The 22500-nt window shown below is 43.1% G+C and overlaps 1 protein-coding gene across 7 annotated transcripts in view; it reads right to left on the bottom strand.

The window, feature by feature from the left end:
- Fhod3 (formin homology 2 domain containing 3) overlaps window positions 1-22500 on the bottom strand; it is a 432679-nt gene that overhangs the window by 21445 nt on the left and 388734 nt on the right. For all 7 annotated transcript variants that reach the window (XM_017600804.3, XM_017600806.3, NM_001415720.1 and 4 more), the window contains 3 exons: window positions 20944-21821; window positions 10319-10477; window positions 1910-2092 (listed from right to left, as the gene is read on the bottom strand). In XM_017600804.3, the coding sequence (XP_017456293.1) occupies window positions 1910-2092; window positions 10319-10477; window positions 20944-21821 (1220 nt within the window). The remainder of the gene's footprint in view (window positions 1-1909; window positions 2093-10318; window positions 10478-20943; window positions 21822-22500) is intronic.

The following is a 22500-nucleotide window of genomic DNA, read 5'->3' as shown; positions in this document are numbered from 1 at the left end:
TTTTCACTTGCCTGGATTCCCACACCAGGATGGTCAACCTTAGTCTTTCCAGCAGCCCTGACTTTCTAGTCCTCAACCACAGCTAGTCACGCATCATCCTCAGCGCCATCTTACTTTGCTAGAATCACCTAAGCATGCCAGACGGTTCACAACTGAGTTATGACAGTCACCCAGCAGTCTTACGTGTCTTTATTTCCACTTGATTCCAAGAGTTCAGACGTAAAATGGATCAAATAAAATCTCTCATCCAAAATACATAGGACTCAGACATGTTTCATATTTTGAAATATTTGAATATGCCTAATAAGACCCCCCCAGAGATGGGATCAAGTATAAGGATGAAACTCACGCAGGAATCATAACACACTCATTACAACCAAGCCAGAAGGTAATTTCAGGCAATATTTTAAAAATACTTTTAGTGTACTTCTACTTCATTATGTCTTGTCACATGAGTCAGGTATGGAATGTTCACTGCAGTATCATTTTGGCCCTCAAACAGTTTTGGATTTTTGTGCATTCAGGTTTTAGATTTTTTTTATTAGAAATGCTCACCCTGAAAATTTCCCTCAAGTCTCCCAAACTCACTATTGTATAGCATATCCAGTACAGACAGCAACCTGTTAACTCTTCTAGGCTCCAGTCTTCCTCTTCTCTGGTACTAAGACCCCTCCAGTTCATCATCTAATTCCCACTGGCCTGTGTTTAGCCTACAAGAGCATGTCCACTGACCTGTTATGAAACATCTTCCAAATCCAAGTACTACTGCTCAGAGGGAGACTCAGAAAGTTACCAACATTTACAAGTCTCAGGAATGTCCTTAAACACAAGACTCACAAGACCCCCTTCGCCAAGCTACATAAGAAGTAACAACATCTAGAGAAAAAGACACTCCTCCAGCTTTCTGTATGTTGATGTTCGGCAGGGCACTTCAGGGACACCCATGGTTCTATAAATCTGTGTGAGCTAGCTGTGTTCTTGTAAGTAACCCCTGACCCACCCTCATGTGAGTAACCCTGGTAAATTCTGGTTCACTGAATTAGACTTGAGTGGAAATCTTTCTTTGGTCTTCTGTTACTACCCAGGGTGGAGAGATGTTTGTTTAAAGCTTCCTAGGGAAGTTACATACCATAACCCAGTGTAGGAAGGGTGCTGTGCCTTCCACTTGCTGTTTTTAATAAGAGTAACGTCCAGTACCTTTCTCATCTAAATCCTCCCTCAACCCGTGTGTGTGTGTGTGTGTGTGTGTGTGTGTGTGTGTGTCTGTCTGTCTGTCTGTCTGTCTGTCTACCTGTCTCACTGTAGGAGCACAGAGACATATACTACTCTGTAGCTTCTTAGTTCCCCTATAAGTCAATTTTCTGTCTGCAGCCTCAAGCTGCTGCTGCTACCATGGATGGAGCTGTTCCATTCACCATCTTGACTTTCCCTTCTTGAAGGGCTTTCCCCTCTGAAACTGTGAGCCCTGAGCAAAACTCTCCTCCCATACGTAGTTTCTGCCACAGACCTTTGGTCGCACAATTCAAAAGGTAGCTACTGCCATTCTCTCAAAGGTACCCATGCAGCTGCCAACTGCCGTGGCCAGTGCCAAGTTTGGGTTATCATCAACAGGTGGGAGGGTGATAGATTTCCCGCACATTGTGCTTTTCTCTATTTTCCACCATGAAAATACAGCCTGGAAAATTTTGATCACAAAAAGTTATTTATGAGGCTGGTGTCAGGAAGGCACTCGCCACCTAGCACAGATGCAATGCACACCACCCAGTGTAAGCCAGAACACAGTGACCGTCAGCTCACCCTCCAAACTCTGTGTCAAGGACAAGGCTTCACAAGCTTGGCATTAACCAGCTGTAAAAAAACAATGGGCAGCACAGGCAAGTGGGATGGCCCCCATGAATGACCTGCCTACCTTTTCTGTGGTTTCATAATCCATTTTGAATGCCCACAGGTGCAGCCGAGCTGAAAGCTCGCTGATGGAAGAGAGGGTGAGAAGGAACTGTTCTGCACTGCCCAGGGGTACTTCCGGGTTTGCCAGCTGAGCCTCCTGGATTTTCTGCTTCTCCTCTTCAGTTGGAATCATGGTCAGAATTTTCTAGAAAAATAGGAAGATGTAATAATTCTTTGTTAGTGATGGACTCCGCTCCTGTAATGTTTTCAAATTTCTGTTACAATTTTCCAAGCAGGTGGTTAATATCATTCTGTTTTTAATAATAGGCAGGTGTTATATTATTATAACCAGTGAACATTAAACATCCTGCTCCAGGACTCCTAAGCCTTGTGCATAAAGGGCGTTCCAGGCAAGGACAGGGATAATAAGTGAAAAGAAAAGGACAGAATATTGGAGAATGCCTTCCTGCTCCCTGGGAGATACAGTGGCATGTCCAGAACATGTGCTTTGTGGCACATCTTATAAATGGATTGCAAAAATGAAACCTTCGGGAAGAAGTCAGATTGGCTTTTATGCATTAATTGCAAATGTTAACCAAAACCCATAGAGAAGCAATGCTTCAATATCAAACCCAGGTCTGATGGAGGAAGAACTCAATACAATGTACAATACTGTGTACATACTTCTCAGTGATGAGAACAGGATAGCTTTCTATTTCTATTCGCTTCTGGACAAACCAACTGTGGAGTGCAAAGACGACCATGGGTGTTAGAATCTAATTGATTCTACCTACAGCTCAAATGCCTAATTCATTATACTTTTATAACAGAGAAAAATTAGTCTATCCTTATCATTCCTACTTAAATAGTGCCTGGAAACCCTTTCTACCCACCCCCCCACACACATATCAGAGAGAGAGAGAGAAAGACAGACAGACAGACAGACAGACAGACAGACAGACAGAGAGAGACAGAGAGAAGACAAGAAAGGTTCAGTTGTTCATAGAAGCTATGATGGTCCATGTGAAGAACTATGAGTAACAGCAACAATGTTTCTAAACCACAGAGTTGAGTTTAATCATATTTCATGATATATGGCCAGTACATAAAACCTACTTTATTATTACATAGAAACAATAATCAAATGTAAAAGTATATATAATTATATATATATATGTATATATATATATATATATATATAACATAACTATTCTAATGGCTATGATTCTATAGTTCTTCAAGTTGGGAGAGTGATACTTCAGTTCACCATGAACTTTCCATTTCTTCTTCCATAGTATATAGCTTCTAGAACCAGCTTTTCTGTCTCTATACAAAATCATATTGGTCTTTTAGCTGGAACTGAGTTAAATTTATAGATTATACATATTTTTCTAATTTCCGTCACATACAGCTTATACATTATTTATTATAGTTATGACTTGTATATTTCATCATAAATAACACTTTAAAATTTGCTCACTGTTACTATGTAACAATAGAGTAGGTTTTGTGCATACATTTATATCAATATTTATCTCAACAGAAGAACAGAACACTATAGAAAAGGGTACACAAACATGTTCCATTAGACAAAAGTGAAAGACCATTCAACAGAGAAAGGATGCGATTTATAACAAGTGGTCTTGAAACAACTAGATTCTCTATTTAAAACAAAACAAAACAAAATACTCTCAACTTAATTCTCCTCTATACATAAAGAAACTCAAGATGGATCATGACTTTAAAAGTAAAATGTAATACCATAAAAAATTTGGAAAGAAACAAGAGAAAACCTTTGTGGCCCATGGTAGGAAAAATATTTCCACAAGCAGCAGCGGATAAGGTAAACTCTATCCTAGCTAATTTCCTTCACTGTAACAAGAATGAAAACATAAGCTGAAACTTATCAGCAGAGAGGCTGTCCTGCAACCTTGCCATTCCATTCCTGGGTATGTACTCCAGAAAAGTGAAAACACATTCACTGGAAACCATTAAAATATTTGCAGTTTCTTTATTTGTAATAGCCCCAATCTGTGTCAAGTTAAAACTTTTAGTGGATAAATAGGTAAACACATTGTGGTACATCCCCAGAACCAAACAGTCCTCTGCGGTAACATCAGGACGCTACGGAGCAGAGGCTGTTACTCAGCGAGGCTCCAGGGTGAGACTATGTGGGCAGAATTTGAGTATCAGGAGAGAATTAGCCAGAATTCTGGAGGTCACCCTGTCCACAAAGACAGTGTAGATTAAAAAAAATCCAAACAATTCAAACAGATAATGCTCTAAAAACATCTACAGTTGGAATCAAAATCTTTAGCAAAAGAAAGTGCACTTTAATTTTCATAATGCTTAAATTGTTCTAGGCACAACAGGAATTTCAAAACAAAGGCTTGCCAGCACCGTTTCTAATCTCCAGGAGACATGTTCCTGCACGCTTTGTTGCTTTGTCCCTCTGAAGGAACTGAACATTTCTCCTTTGCTATGTACTTCTCTAATTGGAACCACTTCTCTGCCACTGAGGATTCTGGGCCTACGATCTGCTAATTGATCTCCCCTTCCTTTCTATCACTGTCTAAGGACAGCTATAGGACAGTGGGACAGTAGAGCGGTGCCACCTCCTGTGCATAGCTAGTCCCTTCTTCCACCAGAAATGATACTGATGAACAGAAGGCAAGGCTTAAGTCAGACTCTGGTCACATTAGTAGGTTCCTCGATGATTCTTTTTTTGAGTCACCAATTGGTTTTGTAGGGAAAGGAACATCCAACAAAACCAAAATGCAGTAATCTGAATTTTTCTTTACTTTCTTCCTAGATGGGTGACTTTCAACCTTCCTAATGCTATGACCCTTTAAAACACTTTCTCGTGTTGTGAAGATAGCCCCCTAACTACAAAATCACTTTTATTGCTACTTCATAACTGTAATTTTGCTGCTATTATGAATTGTAATGTTTAAATATTTTTTTGGAGATAGGATTTGTCAGAGATCATGACCCACAGGTTGAGAACCCCTGTACTAAACAGTGTTTCTGAATTACTACAATAATCATACTTGTTTCCATACCGGAAGCCCATTCTGCCCTCCCCCAAACAATGCAAATGTACCTTTATTTTGGACCTATAAATGGTAGGTTGAGTTTGGCCATTTCATTTACCTGCAGATGAGTCACGGTGATGAGGATTTTACTTGTTCATTTTGACTAAACCCTAGCCATGGTGATGAAGAATATACTAGAAGGACATGGGTGTGGCAGCAGGGGCTTGGGAAAGTTTGGCCAGGGGTAGTTTGTAAAAGGTTTGCATTATTCTGAGAAAATGGCTTTCTATCCATGCGCTTTCCTGAAGCAACTTAACTAAGCCATGGAAGGATCCTGGTGGTATCTCTTCCCATCTCTTGAGCACTCTGAGGAGACACATTGGTGCACGAGATGATTGTGTCCAGCACAGATGGAATGATTTCTTGAGGCTTTCCCATGCAGAGTCGGAGAACTGCTAGGGGCTGCCCCGCACGTCACAGCAGTAGCTCCGTCTTCCATTGACGCTCATCTGCGATTGCAAACGCTACAAACAGAACAGCTGTCTCGTCTTCAGACCATTCTAGTTCCCTGAGCCAGCCATGTCGCTCCATGAGAAGACTCGCCTATGTCCAGCACCCACGAAGCCAGCTAAGGACAGGCATTCAGGAATACAAACTTCTTAAAATGATACTGTGGCACAAATGGTTAAAGGAAATTTCTGCTTCTAGGATGATGCTGGGTCTGACAGTCAAAGAGAACCAAATTAAACGTCATTAAAGACCACTGTGCTATACTGCCTTTTAAACGGACTACGTTCTAAGAATTGTAATAGCAAAGGGGGGAGGGAGTATGTTTTCCCATTTCCATTTGTGATCATTTCAAGCATTTTACTGGAAAAATATTATTGATGTTCCCTCGAGATGATTCTAAAATAACTTCCTACAGCCGAATACTCTTCTGAAAACCATTTCCTTAATAGAGTTAATTGGTATGACAAATCCAGATTCATACCCTGAGTTGCTAGGCAATGGCACAGGATGTCATTTAATACATCCTAATTGTGTTTTGTAGCACAGAGCTTGCCAACGGCCCCATGACGCTGAGATACCATGACATAATGTGTGTATCCAGGAAGCGGAGGGTCTGGCTGAAGGCCTGTGAGCATTAACTGCAAATCTTATTAGCAAAGGTCTGGAAGTTGACAATTGGTTTTTCTTCTTTGTCTCATTTTAACTCTTGAATGACAGGAGTCCAGAACATGCCCTGGGCCCTTCCCAGCACATGAGTACATATCTTCTATGCCACTCAGGCACTGGGGTCAGCAGTCATGAAGGGAGATGACAGAGTGTACTGCATTGCACATTCTACATGAGGGCTTGCTCCATGGTCTTCACAGCTATGTGAGATCAGCTGAAGGATAGTCAGTCCTCAGACATGGAGGTAGTTCCAATCAGGAGTTCTCAGCTTGCTTTTACTCTAGGGGAAGTTAACAGTGTACGGAGACATTTCTGGTTGTGGGTCAGAGTGGGAGATGGTACCTAGTGTATTAGTTATATGTCCTATTGCTGCTGTAGTAACAATGTTGCTCAAATCAAGTGGCTTTAAACTGCCTACATTTATTCTCTCATGACATCCAAAATCAAGGTTGTAGGAGGCTTTCTCTTTGAAGGCTGAAGAGGAGAGCATTCCCTTGCCTCTTAGCTTCTAATGTTCAACATGATCCTTGGCATCCCTTGGTTTGTAAGCATGTCCCTCTCATTTCTGCCCCAATATCACGTGGCTTTCCATTCCATGAATCTCCGAGTGTGTCCTCTGATTCAAGTGGCACTCTTATCTGTCTGTGTCTAAATATCCCTCCTCTTATTAGAATACGATCCAGAAAACTGATGGCCCATTTTAATGGGACTGCCTTTCCAAGTGAGGTCACCTCCTGCATTAACATGAACTTGGCCTGGGCACTGTATGTTCAACCTAGTACTTGTTTCAGTGGACAGTTCTTCTTGCAACTGTCTCTTCTTCCCAAACCACAAACGTATACCTGGCATACTGGGCTCCAAATCTTGCACATACTGTGTGCTCACTGCCCTCTCCTCTACCCATGGCTCAAGGTGCACTTAGTACTGTGGCCAAGCCTTCCTCTCTGGGGACTTCTCTACCAAAGGCTGGTGCTCTCAAGAGTCAGGCTTCACTGGTTCTATGTCCAAGTTATGCAAACAAGACTGTGTATGAACAAACCTTAGCTGTGGAAGGCTTAGATAGAAGAATAGAACATCCAGTATCACTGTGTCTCTAGACTCCTCAACCTTACCCAGATATCTCCAGGTTACATTATCCATGGGTGAAAATCTGTAGGTTGTTTAGTAGCTCTTCCCCTTTTCCATCATTATGATAAGAGGTTTCACCTGGTACGATCTGGCACTATCGCACAGAGGCAGGAGAGCATGATCATGTGGAGGGACAAGAATTGATTCATAGCAGGAGAATGTTGAGATTTGGCCTTTTGCTATGTATTGTAATGCTAAATATTGTCCCCCAAGGCCTAATTGCCCACACAGACAAGATAATCCCCACATAGACCCAAGGGATAATATGTAACCTTGCCGTCCCCCAAGTTATCCCCGATTGGTGAATAAAGGTACCTACAGCCTCTGGTTAGGCAGATGATGAGTACAGTTTTGGGGTTTCCATACTTGGGGTTGGAGGTGGGGGACCACTAAGAGAAAGATAGAGGTGGAAAGAGGAGAAGAAATGGGGGATATAGATATATTATAAAAATTGGACAAATAGGGGTAGATTACTGAATCTGCTCTTAAACCAGAAAACATCTTATAGTCATAATCTTACATTGGTAGAGATTATTTATATTTTGATACAGAATTGAGGTTATATTTTGTTACACTGGTACCTAATTTTGTATAATGATGCAAATTTAAGGTTTTCATTAATATAAATCTTTGTATATTGATACAAAATTTGATGTTAATTTGTTAAAACATAATATTTCTGTTTCAATTCTTACAAAAGTATTATACCTATGCAACTCCTTTAATAATAGATTTAATCAAAATCCTTTTAATAACTGCTATTACAAACCATTTAGGATAAGTAATACAAGTTAATAGTCAATCAAACTCATAGTCATGTTTGATACTAGTCTGAATTATCACAGAAATATATATATATCCTGTGTTAGATAGATAACAGATAGCTGGAGACAGGCAACATTTGACAATTCAGATATGCTATGAATAAATGCTCTTCAAAAATCTCAGAGACTCACAGAATATGGCATTTAACCATAATGTTATTAATTTAAGATATTTTTGACATTAAGACATGTCAACTCCTGGCAACACTCCATTAGACTTGTAAGAAGATGATGAGCATCAAAAGCCTCCATATGGAACTGCTTCAATTATAGCAAACTTGACACTCAGCAAAAAAAAATTCCCTAAATTCATCTGCAGACAAAATGCTATCAAGAAATGACAAACAGATGCAGAATAGTTGATTGCCAAACTCTGCCAAAACAAGGTAAACAAGCCCTTCATATTACTGCTTCTTGTAAGGTCTGTCAGATATCCTGGTAGAGAAGCTTGAAGATAGATGCTCCAACATTATAGAGAATACTAAGTACTGTCCAGATTGTCAACTCTCTGTCGTTTCTATAATTGTTGGAAGCTGCATCCCAGCACTTCCTGCATACTCAAATAATATTTATTCCTTCTAAGGTCTCTGATGGAATTAAAGACTAAATAGTCATAATCTTACTATAAGATTAAATTGCTTAGGATTTAAGAAGATATTCTAAGCCTAAGAAGATGTTTTTATATTAATATTACAAATTAGAATGGGGAACAAAATAGAAATTGATTTAGACATAGAACTCGAAATTCACCAAGATAGAATAATTATTTCCCAATTGTTCCTACTACATGTTGTTTATTTCTTTAAGAGATAAAGCCTTTTTATTTAGACAATAAAGGGGGAATTTTTAAAAGACCAAATATGAAAAATTTAGTAATGTTAAATATAAACATATGTGGCTCTTGCTGGCATATAGTGTGGGATGAGAGTAGGGAGATGCAGAGAGATGAGCAGTGATTTTGTCTTCCATATCTGGTGTGCCTCATCAACTGTGCCATTGGCATGGTGTTCACCACGGAGGCTGGTTCTTCCCAGGGACAAGAGAATGTGCACATAGACCCAAGTGACACAGTTACCTTGCCCCCCAAATTATCCCTGATTGATGAATAAAGATCCATATAGCCTCTAGCTGGGCAGAAGATAGGTGGGTTTTGGGTTCCCAGGCTTGGGATCAGAGGCAGGGGACAAGGAGGAGAGAGAGAGATGGAAAGAGACACTGTGGGGTAGATGAGTTATAAAAAAATTATCGTGAAGGCTGACCAATTGGAATTAAGAGCAGCCCAGATGGACCATACCAAGTTGTGATTCAGGGTTAATGATGGGGAAGTAGATTTTAATAGCTAAGAAGATAGGTATCTTCCCAGTTCTAATGCTATAAAGGCTTATTATAAATATAAAAGTTATATGTCTTTTATCTGGAAACTGAATGATCTAAGGAAGGATAGAAATGCAGATTTAAGATTAAATATGAATCACAAACAGAGGATTATTCTCTACTGTGTGATCTACCTTTCATCTTTCTCTACCTTTAACAGTTCAGCAAGCATGAAAGCCTTAGCTGACTTGTTCTGGTCTTCAGATGATCCAGCAGCAACAACAACAAAAACAACAACAACAACAACAACAACAACAACATCATCATCATCATCATCATCATCATCATCATCATCATCATCATCATCATCATCATCATCTCTGGCTTATTTTTTTTCTTTTTAATACAAGTCTCATGTAGCTCAAGCTGGCGTTAACCCAGTGTGTGAGGATGACCTTGTACTTCTGATCCTTCTACCTCCACTTGCCAACCACAGAGACTGCAGGTCAGTACCATCACACCCACTGTTGGTAGTCCTAGGGATCAAACCAGGGATTTGTACATGGTGTGTGAGCCTTATCTCTGGCCCCAAATCATACTTTTGTAAGATCAAAACTATGTCCTTTATGTGGACCTCAGCACCTAATGAAAGAGTACATACAATTCATAGGTCTTCCTACACATAGTAACATGACATAGAAGGAGACCTAGGCAGGACGATCTTTTTCTGAAGTAAGCAATATTTGGTTAAAGTTGAAGTCCATAAATGAGCCAAGATCTCTGAACTTCACAGGCAGCATGACTTGTCACCCCAGCCCAGAATAAACATCTAAGAATCATTAATAATAGAGTCAAGTTGACTAAAGAATATTGCAAACCACCAAAGTTCTATTTAATGCCACAAAGCGATGCACATTTCATAACACTAGTGATTCTTCAAAGAACTTGCCTTACCTCGATCCCTTCTTTGTTTAAGGCATACTCATCAAAGTTCAAAATGGCTATCTTAATCGTCCTTGGAGGGGGCAGTACAGTCAGGCCAATGTTGATGGCGTTGCTCCTCTTGGAATCCAGAACAATGATCTCCTGCCTTTTACCATCTGCAGCTGTTTTCTTGGTGATAAAACAAGGAAAATCAAAAGATTAATGGGTCATCTAGGGTTTCACTCCTTATTTAGAGGTAAGAGCAAATAAATGGCCCAGATTCAGCTCAGGGAAGAACTGGCTGCCACTCAGCACAGGGGATAGAGTTTGGGGAAGAGAGAGATAAATCAAGGCTTAGGTACTCAGTAGCTTCCAAGGTTATTAATGGAACTTCACAAGTCAGACACATTACAAAATAATATTGATTTTCCTTCAATAGGAATTTTTTTCGTGTCCCCAGCCTTTTAGAGTTCCTTTCTTATGTGCTGTGAGGTGTTAGGACGTGTCTTAGTTGGTTCAGTGTATATGTGCCTATAGCAGTGAATACCCAGGCTGAGGAGTCAGGCTGATGAGGACATTCAGTGTGGCTGGTGTGTCAGCCCTTAGGTTCATGGATCTTCCTAGGGCCTTCCTCGCTATTCAAATTCCCTGCACCCTTCGGACTAGAGTACCTCCATGTTTTCTGTATGCTTAGCCATCATACACTGCCCACTGCAGGACAGGATGGGGCCTCCTAAGTAAGAGAAAAGAAAGGGCACATGCCCTTAAAAAGGATGAGTGACAAGCAGGTGCAGACACCAAAGAGACCAGAGAACTGGGGGTGTTCTGGTATCCTCACAGAACTCTGGGTTGCAGCTTTCCCAGTGGCATGGGTGCCTCTCAGAGGCAGACCCTGTGCCTCCCTCATCCTTGTGGCTAGCACAGGGCTAGCACATGTCTAGAACTCAATTTGTAAGCCTCTGAAACTCAATGTTTGTATCCTTTCCCCAAAATCAGTCGCTGGTCTCCTAATTTCCCAAGAGATAGAATCTAGTATCATAGGTCAGAGCTTTTGGGGGTATTATGGTTTAGATAAGGTGGGAAGAATGGAATCCTTACGTTGGAATTGGTGTTCTTACAGGAACACAGCAAGAAAGAAGCTATCTGAAAGGCAAGAAGAAAGCCCCTGGCAGAATCAATCTTGATCTTGAACTCCACAGCCTCAACCAAGAATTGTAAGACATATATCTGTTGTTTAAGCCACTGGGTATGTTATTTTTAAAATAAGTATATTTATTTTTATGTGTACGAATGGTAAGCTTACATGTTTGTATGTTTGTGTGTTATGTGCAAGGCTGTTGCCTGTGGAGATAAGAAGAGGGCATGAGATCCCCTGGAACTGGAGTTACAGATGGCTGTGAGCCACTGTGTGGGTGCTGGGAATTGAACTCAAGTCACCTAGAACAACAAAGGGAGTCATCTCTCCAGCCTGCTGTATGGTATTTTATTATGGCTGCCTCAACAGATAAACACAGGATGTGGGGAGATAAGCCAACATTTGTTACCTCCAGAGCTAGGACACAGTTGTGTCCACTTTTCCCTTCAGCTGTCAGGAAGTTGCTTGTGAGTGGCAGTGGAGGGTCATGGGAGGAGACTGGTTCCACCTCTACAATGCTCAGGGTTCCTGGGGTGCAAAGGCATCTGGGAGGATGGCTGTTTGAACCACAGAACAACATTCTTATGGGCAAAGGTAGGGTGGCTCTCTTAAAGAAAACTGGACTGTGATGGTGTGTGCTCACTGAGCAAGGATTCCAACAGGAAGCCAGTGCTACCTGCTGAAAAGGCCAGGTCTGCAGGAACCGAGTCTCCAACTGGGCCATCTGCAATGCTGCCAGGTCCCAGGGAGAAAGTCAGGAGATGGGCCATTCTACTCAGGGATGAGACTAGATGAGGCTATCTCCTGAAAGACCTCACAAGCCAGAGTGGGGGAGAAACTCCGACCATACCTTGCTGACAAGTACCCTCTGAATGGCTGCTTTGACGCTGCCTGAGTCCAGGAGCAGAGAAGCCACGTAGTGGGAATAACACGAGAGCTGTGGGCTACCACAGCGAATCAGGCCAGTCCTCCTAACCCTCCCAACTCAACTGCTTCAGATTTATTTTAGGTCCTTAAATACATGTTTCTCCATGAAGAAACAACCGAGATATCCCAGCCTGGGGAAGGGGCAGTGGGGATATATTTCATCCTATGAGTTCTATTAGAGAACTTTAATGCAACCTGTAGTAGTAGTAGCAGTAGTAGTAGTAGTAGTAGTAGTAGTAGTAGGAGTAGTAGGAGTAGTAGGAGTAGTAGGAGTAGTAGTAGTAGTAGTAGTAGTATTCTAGCAAAATTCTACTAAGATTTGTGTACTGGCTGGTTTTGTGTGCCAACTTGACACAAGCTGGAGTTATCACAGAGAAAGGAGCCTCCCTTGAGGAAATGCCTCCATAAGACCAAGCTGAAAGGCATTTTCTCAATTAGTGATCAAGCGGGGAGGGCCCCTTGTTCATGGTACTATCCCTGGGCTGGTAGTCTTGGGTTCTATAAGAAAGCAAGCCAGTAAGTAACATCTCTCCATGGCCTCTGCATCAGCTCCTGCTTCCTGCCCTGCTTGAGTTCCAGTCCTGACTTCCTTTGGTGATGAACAGCCATGTGGAAGTGTAAACTGAATAAATCCTTTCTCGCCAACTTGCTTCATGATCATGATGTTTTGTGCAGGAATACAAACTCTGACTAAAACAATTTGTTTAAATAGAAAAAAATCTAGTCTAAAGTTAATAAAAGACTATGTGCATTTTAAAAGTCAATAAAATTCTTTAATTTTTTACATTCATTTATTTATCTGTATGAGTGTTTTAACTGTGTGTATATTTGTCTACCATGTATATGCCTGGTATCCTTGTATATCAGAAGAGGGCATTGGATTCCCTGGAACTGGAGTTAGAGATAGTTTTGAGCCACCATGTGGGTGCTGGGAACTGAACCCAAGTCCTCTGAAAGAGCAACAGGTGCTCTTAACTGCTGAGCCACCACCCCAGCCACCAACATTCTTTTGTTAAGCATTAATAATCCATTTCTGATAGTTGTGGAGCTCTTTGTATCTCCCAGTCAGCTGGTGCCCAGAGACAGCACCGGAGAAAAGGCAGCATGGCATAGTTACAAGGGAAAGGCTCTCACAGCACCGCCCTGGTCCTTCTCACCTAGACTAAAGTCTCAGGACCAAAGTCTGACATGAAGAGTGACAGAAGAGTGTGTAACCAGAACAGGAAACAAAGTGAAACAAAATCAAGACAGACAGAGAGTGAGAAGCAAGCCTGGTGATCCACTCATGCAGACCTTCTGAGGAGAAGGTCAAGGAGAAAGCAGAGAAGGAGGCACAGGAGAGAAAGACCAGGCCACACCTAAGGAGGCCTCCTGTTCTTGACTGCCACATGGTTTGTGTCTGCTTCTATGGACACCAATGAGGCATGCGATCAAACCCTGAACACAGACAGGCAGGAGAGGCTAGGATCCCAGCCTAATTCCCCAACAGTCTGTTTTGTTTACACTGTTAGTTTCACAGACAGGATTTTTCTAAGTAGTCTCCTAACTTACTCTGTAGCACAGGCTGGCCTTTAACCCACGACCCTCAGTGTCCTGAGGACTTGGATAACATTTGGGCACTAACAGTTTCTTTTCCAACTAGTTGCTGTCTCTGTAGGCTTATTCATCACCTCTCCATGGTATCCTATTTCCAGAGTAGCTTGTAGGTGCCCAGTTCCCAAATGAGAACTGTTCACGTAAGAGTGTGAGAAGTCACCTCTGGAGGGCCAAGAGACCTCCAATGATATTGGTCAGCTCTGGGCCACAGGAAGGATGGTTTCAGTCTCAGTTCTTGCATTAAAGGTTAGAGAGCCAACCTCTACCCTCCCCTTCAGCAAGTTTCAAGAATGGTCAGGATGGAGGAATGCTGGAACAAAATACCTGCCGCCCAAGGCTCCCCATAGAGTGCTTAACTACAGGGTGGCTGAACATAAAAACAGGGCTATCTCTACTGTGCATCTGCTTCTGCATAGTAGGTATGCAACCCTATGAGGGAAATAGCTGCACGGCTGTGTTGCAACATGCTACTTTCCCAAGTATGTCCAGGGGGCTCAAGGGAAAAGGGGACCTGTTTATTTAAGAAGAGAGGGACCTTGAAAAGTCTCCAGGCTGTTTTAGTCCCATGAAGCCTATTAAATGGAGTTTCTCCTTTGAGAGCCTACATAGCACCTCTTACTACCCCCAAACCCAGGACGATCTCTGGAGACATGCCTCAGGTCTGGATGCCATGGAAGGCTTTTTGTTCATTTCTTTTGTACTTGACCAAGAACACTGCAGAGAAACGGTGAGGTCAAGACAGATGGAAGAGAATGGGAGGTTACCCTGTATGTCCAGGGGAACAGAGACCTCAGAGAGAGAAGGGGCAGGAAGGAAGACAAGAGGGTTCAGTACCTTTCTCTCAGGTTGTCCCAGAAGGGTGAGGGTCTGACGTATAGGGAGACAGAGTTGTGTGTCTTTAGAATGAGGCTTCAAAAGACAGCACACAAGTGCAAAAGAGGCAGACTGGTAACTGCCGAGGCCATGACTGATAACGACAGCCCTAGAGTCGGATAGAGGACACCTTAATGTCTTATGCTTCCCAGGGGTAAAGAGCGACACAGATAAATCCAAGTTTCTGGAGCAGCTAAGGGTGCTTAGTGGAGACATAGATGGCTGATGCTTCCTGGGCTAGAGATGCAGAAACTGGGTTTGAGAGCAGATCAAACCACTATCCTTAAAAACAAAGGTTTCAGAAGCTGCAGGTAAGGGCTCAAACTTGATTCTGAATAGTTACGGAGGGTGTGAGGCCACATACAAGTGTATGATCGCAGCCCAATTTCAGTCAACATCCAAGGGAAAGGAAAAAGCCATCACCTCGCCTCCAAGCTGTTCAGCTTTGGAAGGCAGAAGGATGAAGATTCAGGTAGCAATGAGAAATGTCAGAAAGACATTTATAGTCAGTACAGAGTTTTCATTAAGTTTAACATTTGCTAAGAGGCTGACACAACCGATCACCTCTTTGATTTGTTTCTTCCCCTTGCTGGGGATAGAACCCAGAGTCTTGCACACGTTAGGCAAACCCTGTACTACTGAGCTACGTCTTGGGCTCACCCTCTTGAAGTTTTAAAGAGTAATTTTATTAGGAACAGAGGATCAAAATGTTTAAAAAGTGAAACATTGAAAACACTGAACTTGCCACCCCGGAAGGTACTGGGATTGAAAATAGAAACCCATCTAAGGATGTGATGTGTTTGGAGAAGGCTGCCGGGTCTGAGCTCACTTCCATGAAAGGCAACTGGCCCTGCATGAGCTGCTTGGCAGCAGGTGCTGGAGACCCTGTGTCTGGGTCCGGGTTAGCCTGGCCATGCTAGAAATGGTAAATCATGCTTGTCGACTCCCTGCTCACTCCCGCCAAGAATGACAATATGGGATACTCTCAAAACTCTCCCTTGAGAGAGGGACAGTTAAAAAGTTACATGTTGCAATGGTAGAGATGTAGCAAAGATGAGAACCTGAGAAGCTTTCTAGTCTTTCCATGAGAATCATAAAGAAATACATTGCAAAGCTTTCTAGCAAAACAAACAAACAAAAGGCTAAGTCTACGTAAAGGGCAAAAAAAAAATCTTTGGTTAAACTAGAATAAAATCTTCACTTGGCGTGGTGGTGCATGCCTTTATTCCCAGTACTCCAGAAGCTGAGGCAGGGAAGCTATTTTGAGTTTGAAGCCAGGGCTTATATAATAAGATTCTGTCTTTAAAAAAATGAATGGGGAGGGAATGAAAGAAAAAAATTATTCTACTCCAGAATAGGCTTGCCTTATTATTAAGGGGAAAAGGTATTAATTTCTCATGTTTTTGAGACTCTGGTAGCTAAAGCCAATTGGACATTGGACATCCCGTGTTTTCCTGTCACCGTAAGCAGAGGACATAGTGAGACTGTTACCAACTGTGGCAGCAGTACAGGAATAACAGGTTATGTTTCTAATCCCTAGGTAGAATCTGGGCTTTCTGGTGTTATAAGGAAATAACAAACTCCCTCATATCCCAGATGTGAATGGGAAGTGTCAACACCTTTATCTCTTCTCCAGGGAAGAAGCCACATCGGGGTTGTCACTGTGGAAGGTGGTCAGATATTCATGTGTCACTTTAAAGCAGACACTTACAAACTCTGGATGTACTCCCCAATCTAAGAGACTTAGAAATCTCCCAGCCTAGGCCTGAGCAGGTGTGCAGACCCATACTCCAAACACAAAGAGAAATAGCCGTGATCATCAACTGCAAAGTTGGAGCCAGCCTGATCTACACAGTAAAACTCCAGGCCTGCTAGGGCTACACAGGGAGACAACAAAACCAGCAAAATCACCCACACTGAGGCTTCTACCCTGGCCAAGCCAATTAAATCACCATCTCTATATTTCTTTTAAAGACTTTGTTAGTAGTTTCTGATATACTAAAAACACTTCAGGATAAACAGAGTGTGGTAGTTTTAATGAGGATGTCAGGCATTTGAAATTTTAGCTCACTAGTGGTACAGTTTGGGTAAGTTTAGGAGCTATGGCCTTGCTAGAGGAAGTGTCGGGAGCTAGCCATTCCTAGTTAGCTCCTGCTTTGTGCTGGCAATCCAAGATGTGAGCCTCCCACTTCCTGCTCCTGGTACCACCTCTTTGCTCTACCATCATGGAGTCTGAGCCTCTCTGGAACTGTAAGCCCAAATAAACTCTTTCTCGTATAACTTGTTTTGATTATGGAGTTTTGTTGCAGCAATAGAAAAACAGGTAATACCCGGAGCGAAACAAATTGTCACCAAATCCATCTGAGACCCTTCCCCAAATAAACCCAAGGAACCAAAATGTGCCCAAAAGCAAAACCAAGTCCTCTCCTTGCCACTCTCCTGCTTTCTCCGCACTTGTCCTTGGTCTGGTAGTTAGCTGGGGTGTGAAAAAGGAGCCCATTGAGAATAAAGGGTTTTCAGCCCCCCTCCCCCATTGGACATAAGAATTGGGAAGGCCACTTCACGGGGCTCCTCCTGTCAAGTCCACATGTTCTGGACACTCTCTGCCCTGAAGTAGTTCCCTGGAACCACTTGACCATACATCACCACGTCGCAGAGCAGCAGCAGAAATGCACTGTACGGCTTAACCCAGGGTTTCAGTCTCCACACAATACAACGAAATATATATATATATATATATATATATATCTTTATATATATATACATATCTTTATATATATATATATATATATATATATATATATATATATATATATGCTGCCAAGTCAGAAAAGTGGGTTCTGCTTCACAAACTATTTTTGAAAAGAAACCAGGAAATAAGGCATCTTTTTGTTCCTCTCATGATTATTAAGTGCCCCCCCCCCCCGCAGCACCGGCTCTCAGGAGTGAATCTTTGGGGTGGGCATGACTGGATAATCACAGCCACACCCTATCACTTTGGGCTGGTGTTAGTTTTCCAATAGAAACTAAAACCAATTCCCTTTGTTTCATGCTGTCTTGTGAAGTTGATTTCATTTTTGTTGAAGACTATTGTGTTTAATGAAAAACTTCTCGTGAGCCAGAGTTCGGAAGTGGCTGTTTACAGCTGTGTTGTATGAAAATCACAGTCAGTGATCAAAACCAGATGTGGAATTAGTTATATCGGAATTGGTAACATATACAAAATGGATCCATTTCTCCAAGGTGGTGCTGCAATAATATTATTTTGCATTTTCACCCCTTATAATATTTTGAAAATTAGCTTCAGCTCACATAATCTTTAAAAAAAGACTACCAAACAATGACAACATCATCATCAAACCCTCAAAGGTATATGCTCCCAAGTTTCATTGCAGAACATTCTGGAAACAATTTAATAAATGTTTCAGTTTCATTGTCTCTCAGTGTCCCTAGGGGATTAGTTTCAGGACCACCAGAGAGTACAATAATTCTCAAATGCCTTACATAAATGGGTTTTTACATATTTTCTACATAACCCTTAAAGTCCTCTAGAGTGTTCTAAATCATCTCTGGATTATTAATATTACCTAGCATAATACAAAAGCCATGTACTAGCTGTTGCATTGTTTTAGAAATAAGGACAAGGAAACATTCTATAAATGTTCAGCACAAATGCACATTTTTTAAAAATGGGTTCCATCTGCAGTTGACGCAATCTTAAGATGCTGAACTCTCCAATGTGGATGACTGAGTATTCCCTTATGTCCCTGGTTTACCAAACATGGTCACACAGTCAGCCATTAGCAAGGCCTTACACTATTTCAGGAGGTGCTCACCTTCTACAGGTTAAGAATAGAACTCTGGGGAGCTGACAGGATGGAAGCCAATAGCTTATCACCAACCATGTCAACCACCGTGAAACTGAGAGAAAAGGGAGATGGGTAAAGCAACACTCATTTTAAGTCTTCTCATGGCAACTTAATTTTACCATAAATGGAGTTAATCATGCCTCCACTACCAACCTGCCTCCCTCTTTATTCTCAGTCCCAAGGCCACATGCAGCTCCCCCAGCAACCTCCACAGTATGAGAAGCTGCAGGAAGCCACCAGCAGCACAGCTAGCCAAATGAGTACATGAAGGAGAAGGAGAGAGGGAGGAATGAGAGAGACAGAGAGAGAGAGAGAGAGAGAGAGAGAGAGAGAGAGAGAGAAGAAGAAGAAGAAGAAGAAGAAGAAGAAGAAGAAGAAGAAGAAGAAGAAGAAGAAGAAGAGGAGGAGGAGGAGGAGGAGGAGGGGGAGGAGGAGGAGGAGGAGGAGGAAGAGGAGGAGGAAGAGGAGGAGGAGGAAGAGGAAGAGGAGGAGGAAGAGGAGGAGGAGGAGGAAGAGGAGGAGGAAGAGGAAGAGAAAGAGGAGGAAGAGGAGGAGGAAGAGGAGGAGGAGGAGGAGGAAGCCAATTGGGTCAGTGGGTCCAGTGTAGTGTATGAGATGGGTCATGACCTAACTCTCAGCTGGTCTTTCCCACAATGCCAGGCTGACCGTATGAAAAGGAAGAGGACATATGGTCACCTAAGTACTGTATGACAGCACCCTGAAAAACATCAGGATATGGGTACACTGAGAGTAGGTGTTCAATGTTTCATTCCTGGGGGTTATGTTCTAGAAAGAACAAAATCTGAACCCACTTTAACAAAAGAACAGAAGTGATGAGATGTGCTAACTTATATTAAAGCTCAGTAATTCAGATCTTACAGTAAAGAAGCTTTAATTCTGACTTAAGGAGATTTCTGAAACAGGAAATAATTGAGAGCTGTATCCTCTCTGAGCCTGGGCAGAAATAGACACTGGGATAAATACCAATTGGTAAAGGGGGTCAAGAAGTTTAAGGATCGCAACTGGATTTAAAAGAAGACTGACCAATGAACACTGCCCAGCTGACCGCTCAGCATCACTCAACAGCCATGGCACCTCCTCTTAGAAACACACACACACATGCACACAAACACACACACAAACACACACACATAGGCACACAAATACGCACAAACACACACACAAAAAAAAACACACACACATGCAAACACACACACACACTCGCGCGCACACACATGCAAACACACACACACATATGCAAACACACACAAACGCACACACACACGCACACACACGCACACACACACGCACGCATGTGTGTCCTGAGGATACTATACATGCTTTTGTCTTTAGAACTGGTACCTGACTCCCAAGTCTGAAAACCCAGTTCAGGCAACTTTATACTCATCTCAGCTGATGATGATGAACGGATGGATCAGCCGGGGAATAGAACTGGCTCAGAGATATCGGCTCTTACATGCCTTCCAGCATGTCCCACTGGGTATGAATCTGACCCAACAGAAAACCAAAAGCTTCCTGAGATTCCTGTAGTTGTTCCTGTGACTCAGTCGCAGGGTTCTCGGGCATGACCTTGTGCTACATTATCAAAAGGTTGGGCACCCTTGTCTACATCATGTTTTACGAAGTCCTTTCTCATATCCCAAATTCCTAGAAGGATAGAAAGCTTCTAGCCTCATAAAAAGTTCACCATACCCTGAATTACACATTCGTGGGTGTAATAAAATGGAGCTCATGCATTTAAGAAAATAAGAAACCTAAATGCGTATATAATTTTTTCTAGGGATGCAAACATGTCATTACTGAATATCTAGATAGTTTTTACATGTCAGCTCAGAGGATTATCCAGAGAGTGAATTATTGCCTCTGCAAAAGCATTGAGTGGCTACAGCTACGGCCAAAGTGCTCCTATGACCTCCCTGGAGGTCACAGTGGATGAGCATTCTCAGGGACCCTGCTAATCGAGCAAGTCCAGTTCCTTTGGAGTGTACTGGCATTGCCCCTGGGCTACATGGCCATCCATGATTGGCCTTTTAGCTTCTTTCCCTGGGTTGTCTGGTGTGCTGCTGTGCATTTGACATGGCACGGATCTAAGAATATAATCTCAAAAGTTAGACATTCTAGTCACAGTGGACTGCTTACCAAATGGCCAAAGCGACAAGATGGATGTTTCATCAAGAACTAACCTCCTGCTCTTCTCCTCTCCCAAGCAAGAGCCATGCCAGGGCCCAGCCTACCTTGGTGACAGACAGCTCCTTGGACTTGGACTCAAACAGGTGCTCTAGTCTGGAAGTGTCCACCTTAATGGGTTCCAGTTTTGACCACAGGAATTCCCTGCACCGTCGATTGTTCTTACTTGGCCACTCAAAGGGCCGGACTTCATTCCAGAACAGTCGGATCGTCTTCTTTTTCTTGGTGAATGCTGGCTGACCCTTGGGTACCTGGGACCACCCTAAGCCCTGAGGAGTGTTGAACACAGGAGAAGCCAATAAATTACCGGGGACTGGTGGGGGAGGCACACTGTCCAATAGGGGTGGAGGGGGTGGGGGTGGCAAACCCAGGAAGGTGGGAGGAGGTGGAGGGGGTGGTCCTGGGGCTTCCCGGTGGCCGAGATCCACGTCCAGAACATCGATATCATCCTCCTCCCCCAGGTCTGTAAAATCCATGTCTTGGATTCTGAGCTCCCTTGGATTGGCCATGAGCTGGTCCCAGATGTAATCAGACTCAGTTTTCAGCTGTGCTGGTGGTGTATCCGGGACCTTGTCCTGAGACTCAGCATCAGGAGAGACGGAGCCTCTCCCTACTTCTCCACTGTTGAATTTCTCGGCAAATGCCTTCACGCTGCCCCGGTTGTCCAAGCAGCCAATGTCCACCCTCTTGATGCTCTCCTCCGGGGCCTGAGAGTTGGCCTGCAGAGTGGAGATCCTGGTGGCGAGGCTGGCCACCGCTTCCACCTCCTGTGCAGACCTCCCAGGTTCGCCATCACCTTTCTCTTCGTCTTCTGTGGACTTTCTGTTATGGGCATACAGCATGTCCAGCATGAACCTTTTGCTGGTAAGGATGTCACCACACTGTCCATTTACACCCACATCCTGAAGGCTGGCAGACCACAAACCTGAAAGGACATGGGAACGAAGTGGTAAGAAAGTCGAAAGGGGGCCTCCAATGCACAGGAAAACCGGTTATGTATGAAGACAGGTGGATACGCAGGAGCAATGCCAAAGAATACACTAAGACGAGACACTCATAGCAGATGATCACAGCCAAGGAGTCACTCCAGGTCTCCAGAATCCTCTAAATGGCAGCACTACTAGCTCCCACATACACTACATAACCTCTTCCCTTTCCTCCTCCCATGGCAGGAGGTAAAATCTAAGCCTCCATATACAGGTAAGGGACATCTGTCCTAGCTAGACAAGAGGCCCCCTAGTCCAGAGCAAGTGCTAGAGGGACATCTGTCCCCTGACTCCACACCACAGTTCCTGCTCCGTCCCATCCCACCTCAGTACAGGTTAAGGGTCTCCTCTCTAGGGGCCTTAACGCTACCTAAGTCTCCTTTCCTCTCTGAAATGAGCCCCGCCCCCCTCTTCCCTTTCACTTGCCTGCACAGCTCATCTTCTGGGTTGTCTTACTTCTGCAGTTTACCAGTTTAACAGACGATGTCCAAAGAGCTCTGCCGTTCAGCTTCCAGCCGCCTACCTCCATGAGAACTCCCCTGTGGCTGTCCACCACTGTCCCTTAGCACCAGCCACTCGATTTGTGTGTTAGGACACCACTGGGTAAGTCTCCGCAAT

Source organism: Rattus norvegicus, chromosome 18 (assembly GCF_036323735.1).
Source record: "Rattus norvegicus strain BN/NHsdMcwi chromosome 18, GRCr8, whole genome shotgun sequence".
NCBI classification, from domain to species: domain Eukaryota; kingdom Metazoa; phylum Chordata; class Mammalia; order Rodentia; family Muridae; genus Rattus; species Rattus norvegicus.
The sequence above is the reverse complement of the archived record's forward strand: the minus strand, read 5'-3'. Positions and strand labels throughout refer to the sequence as shown.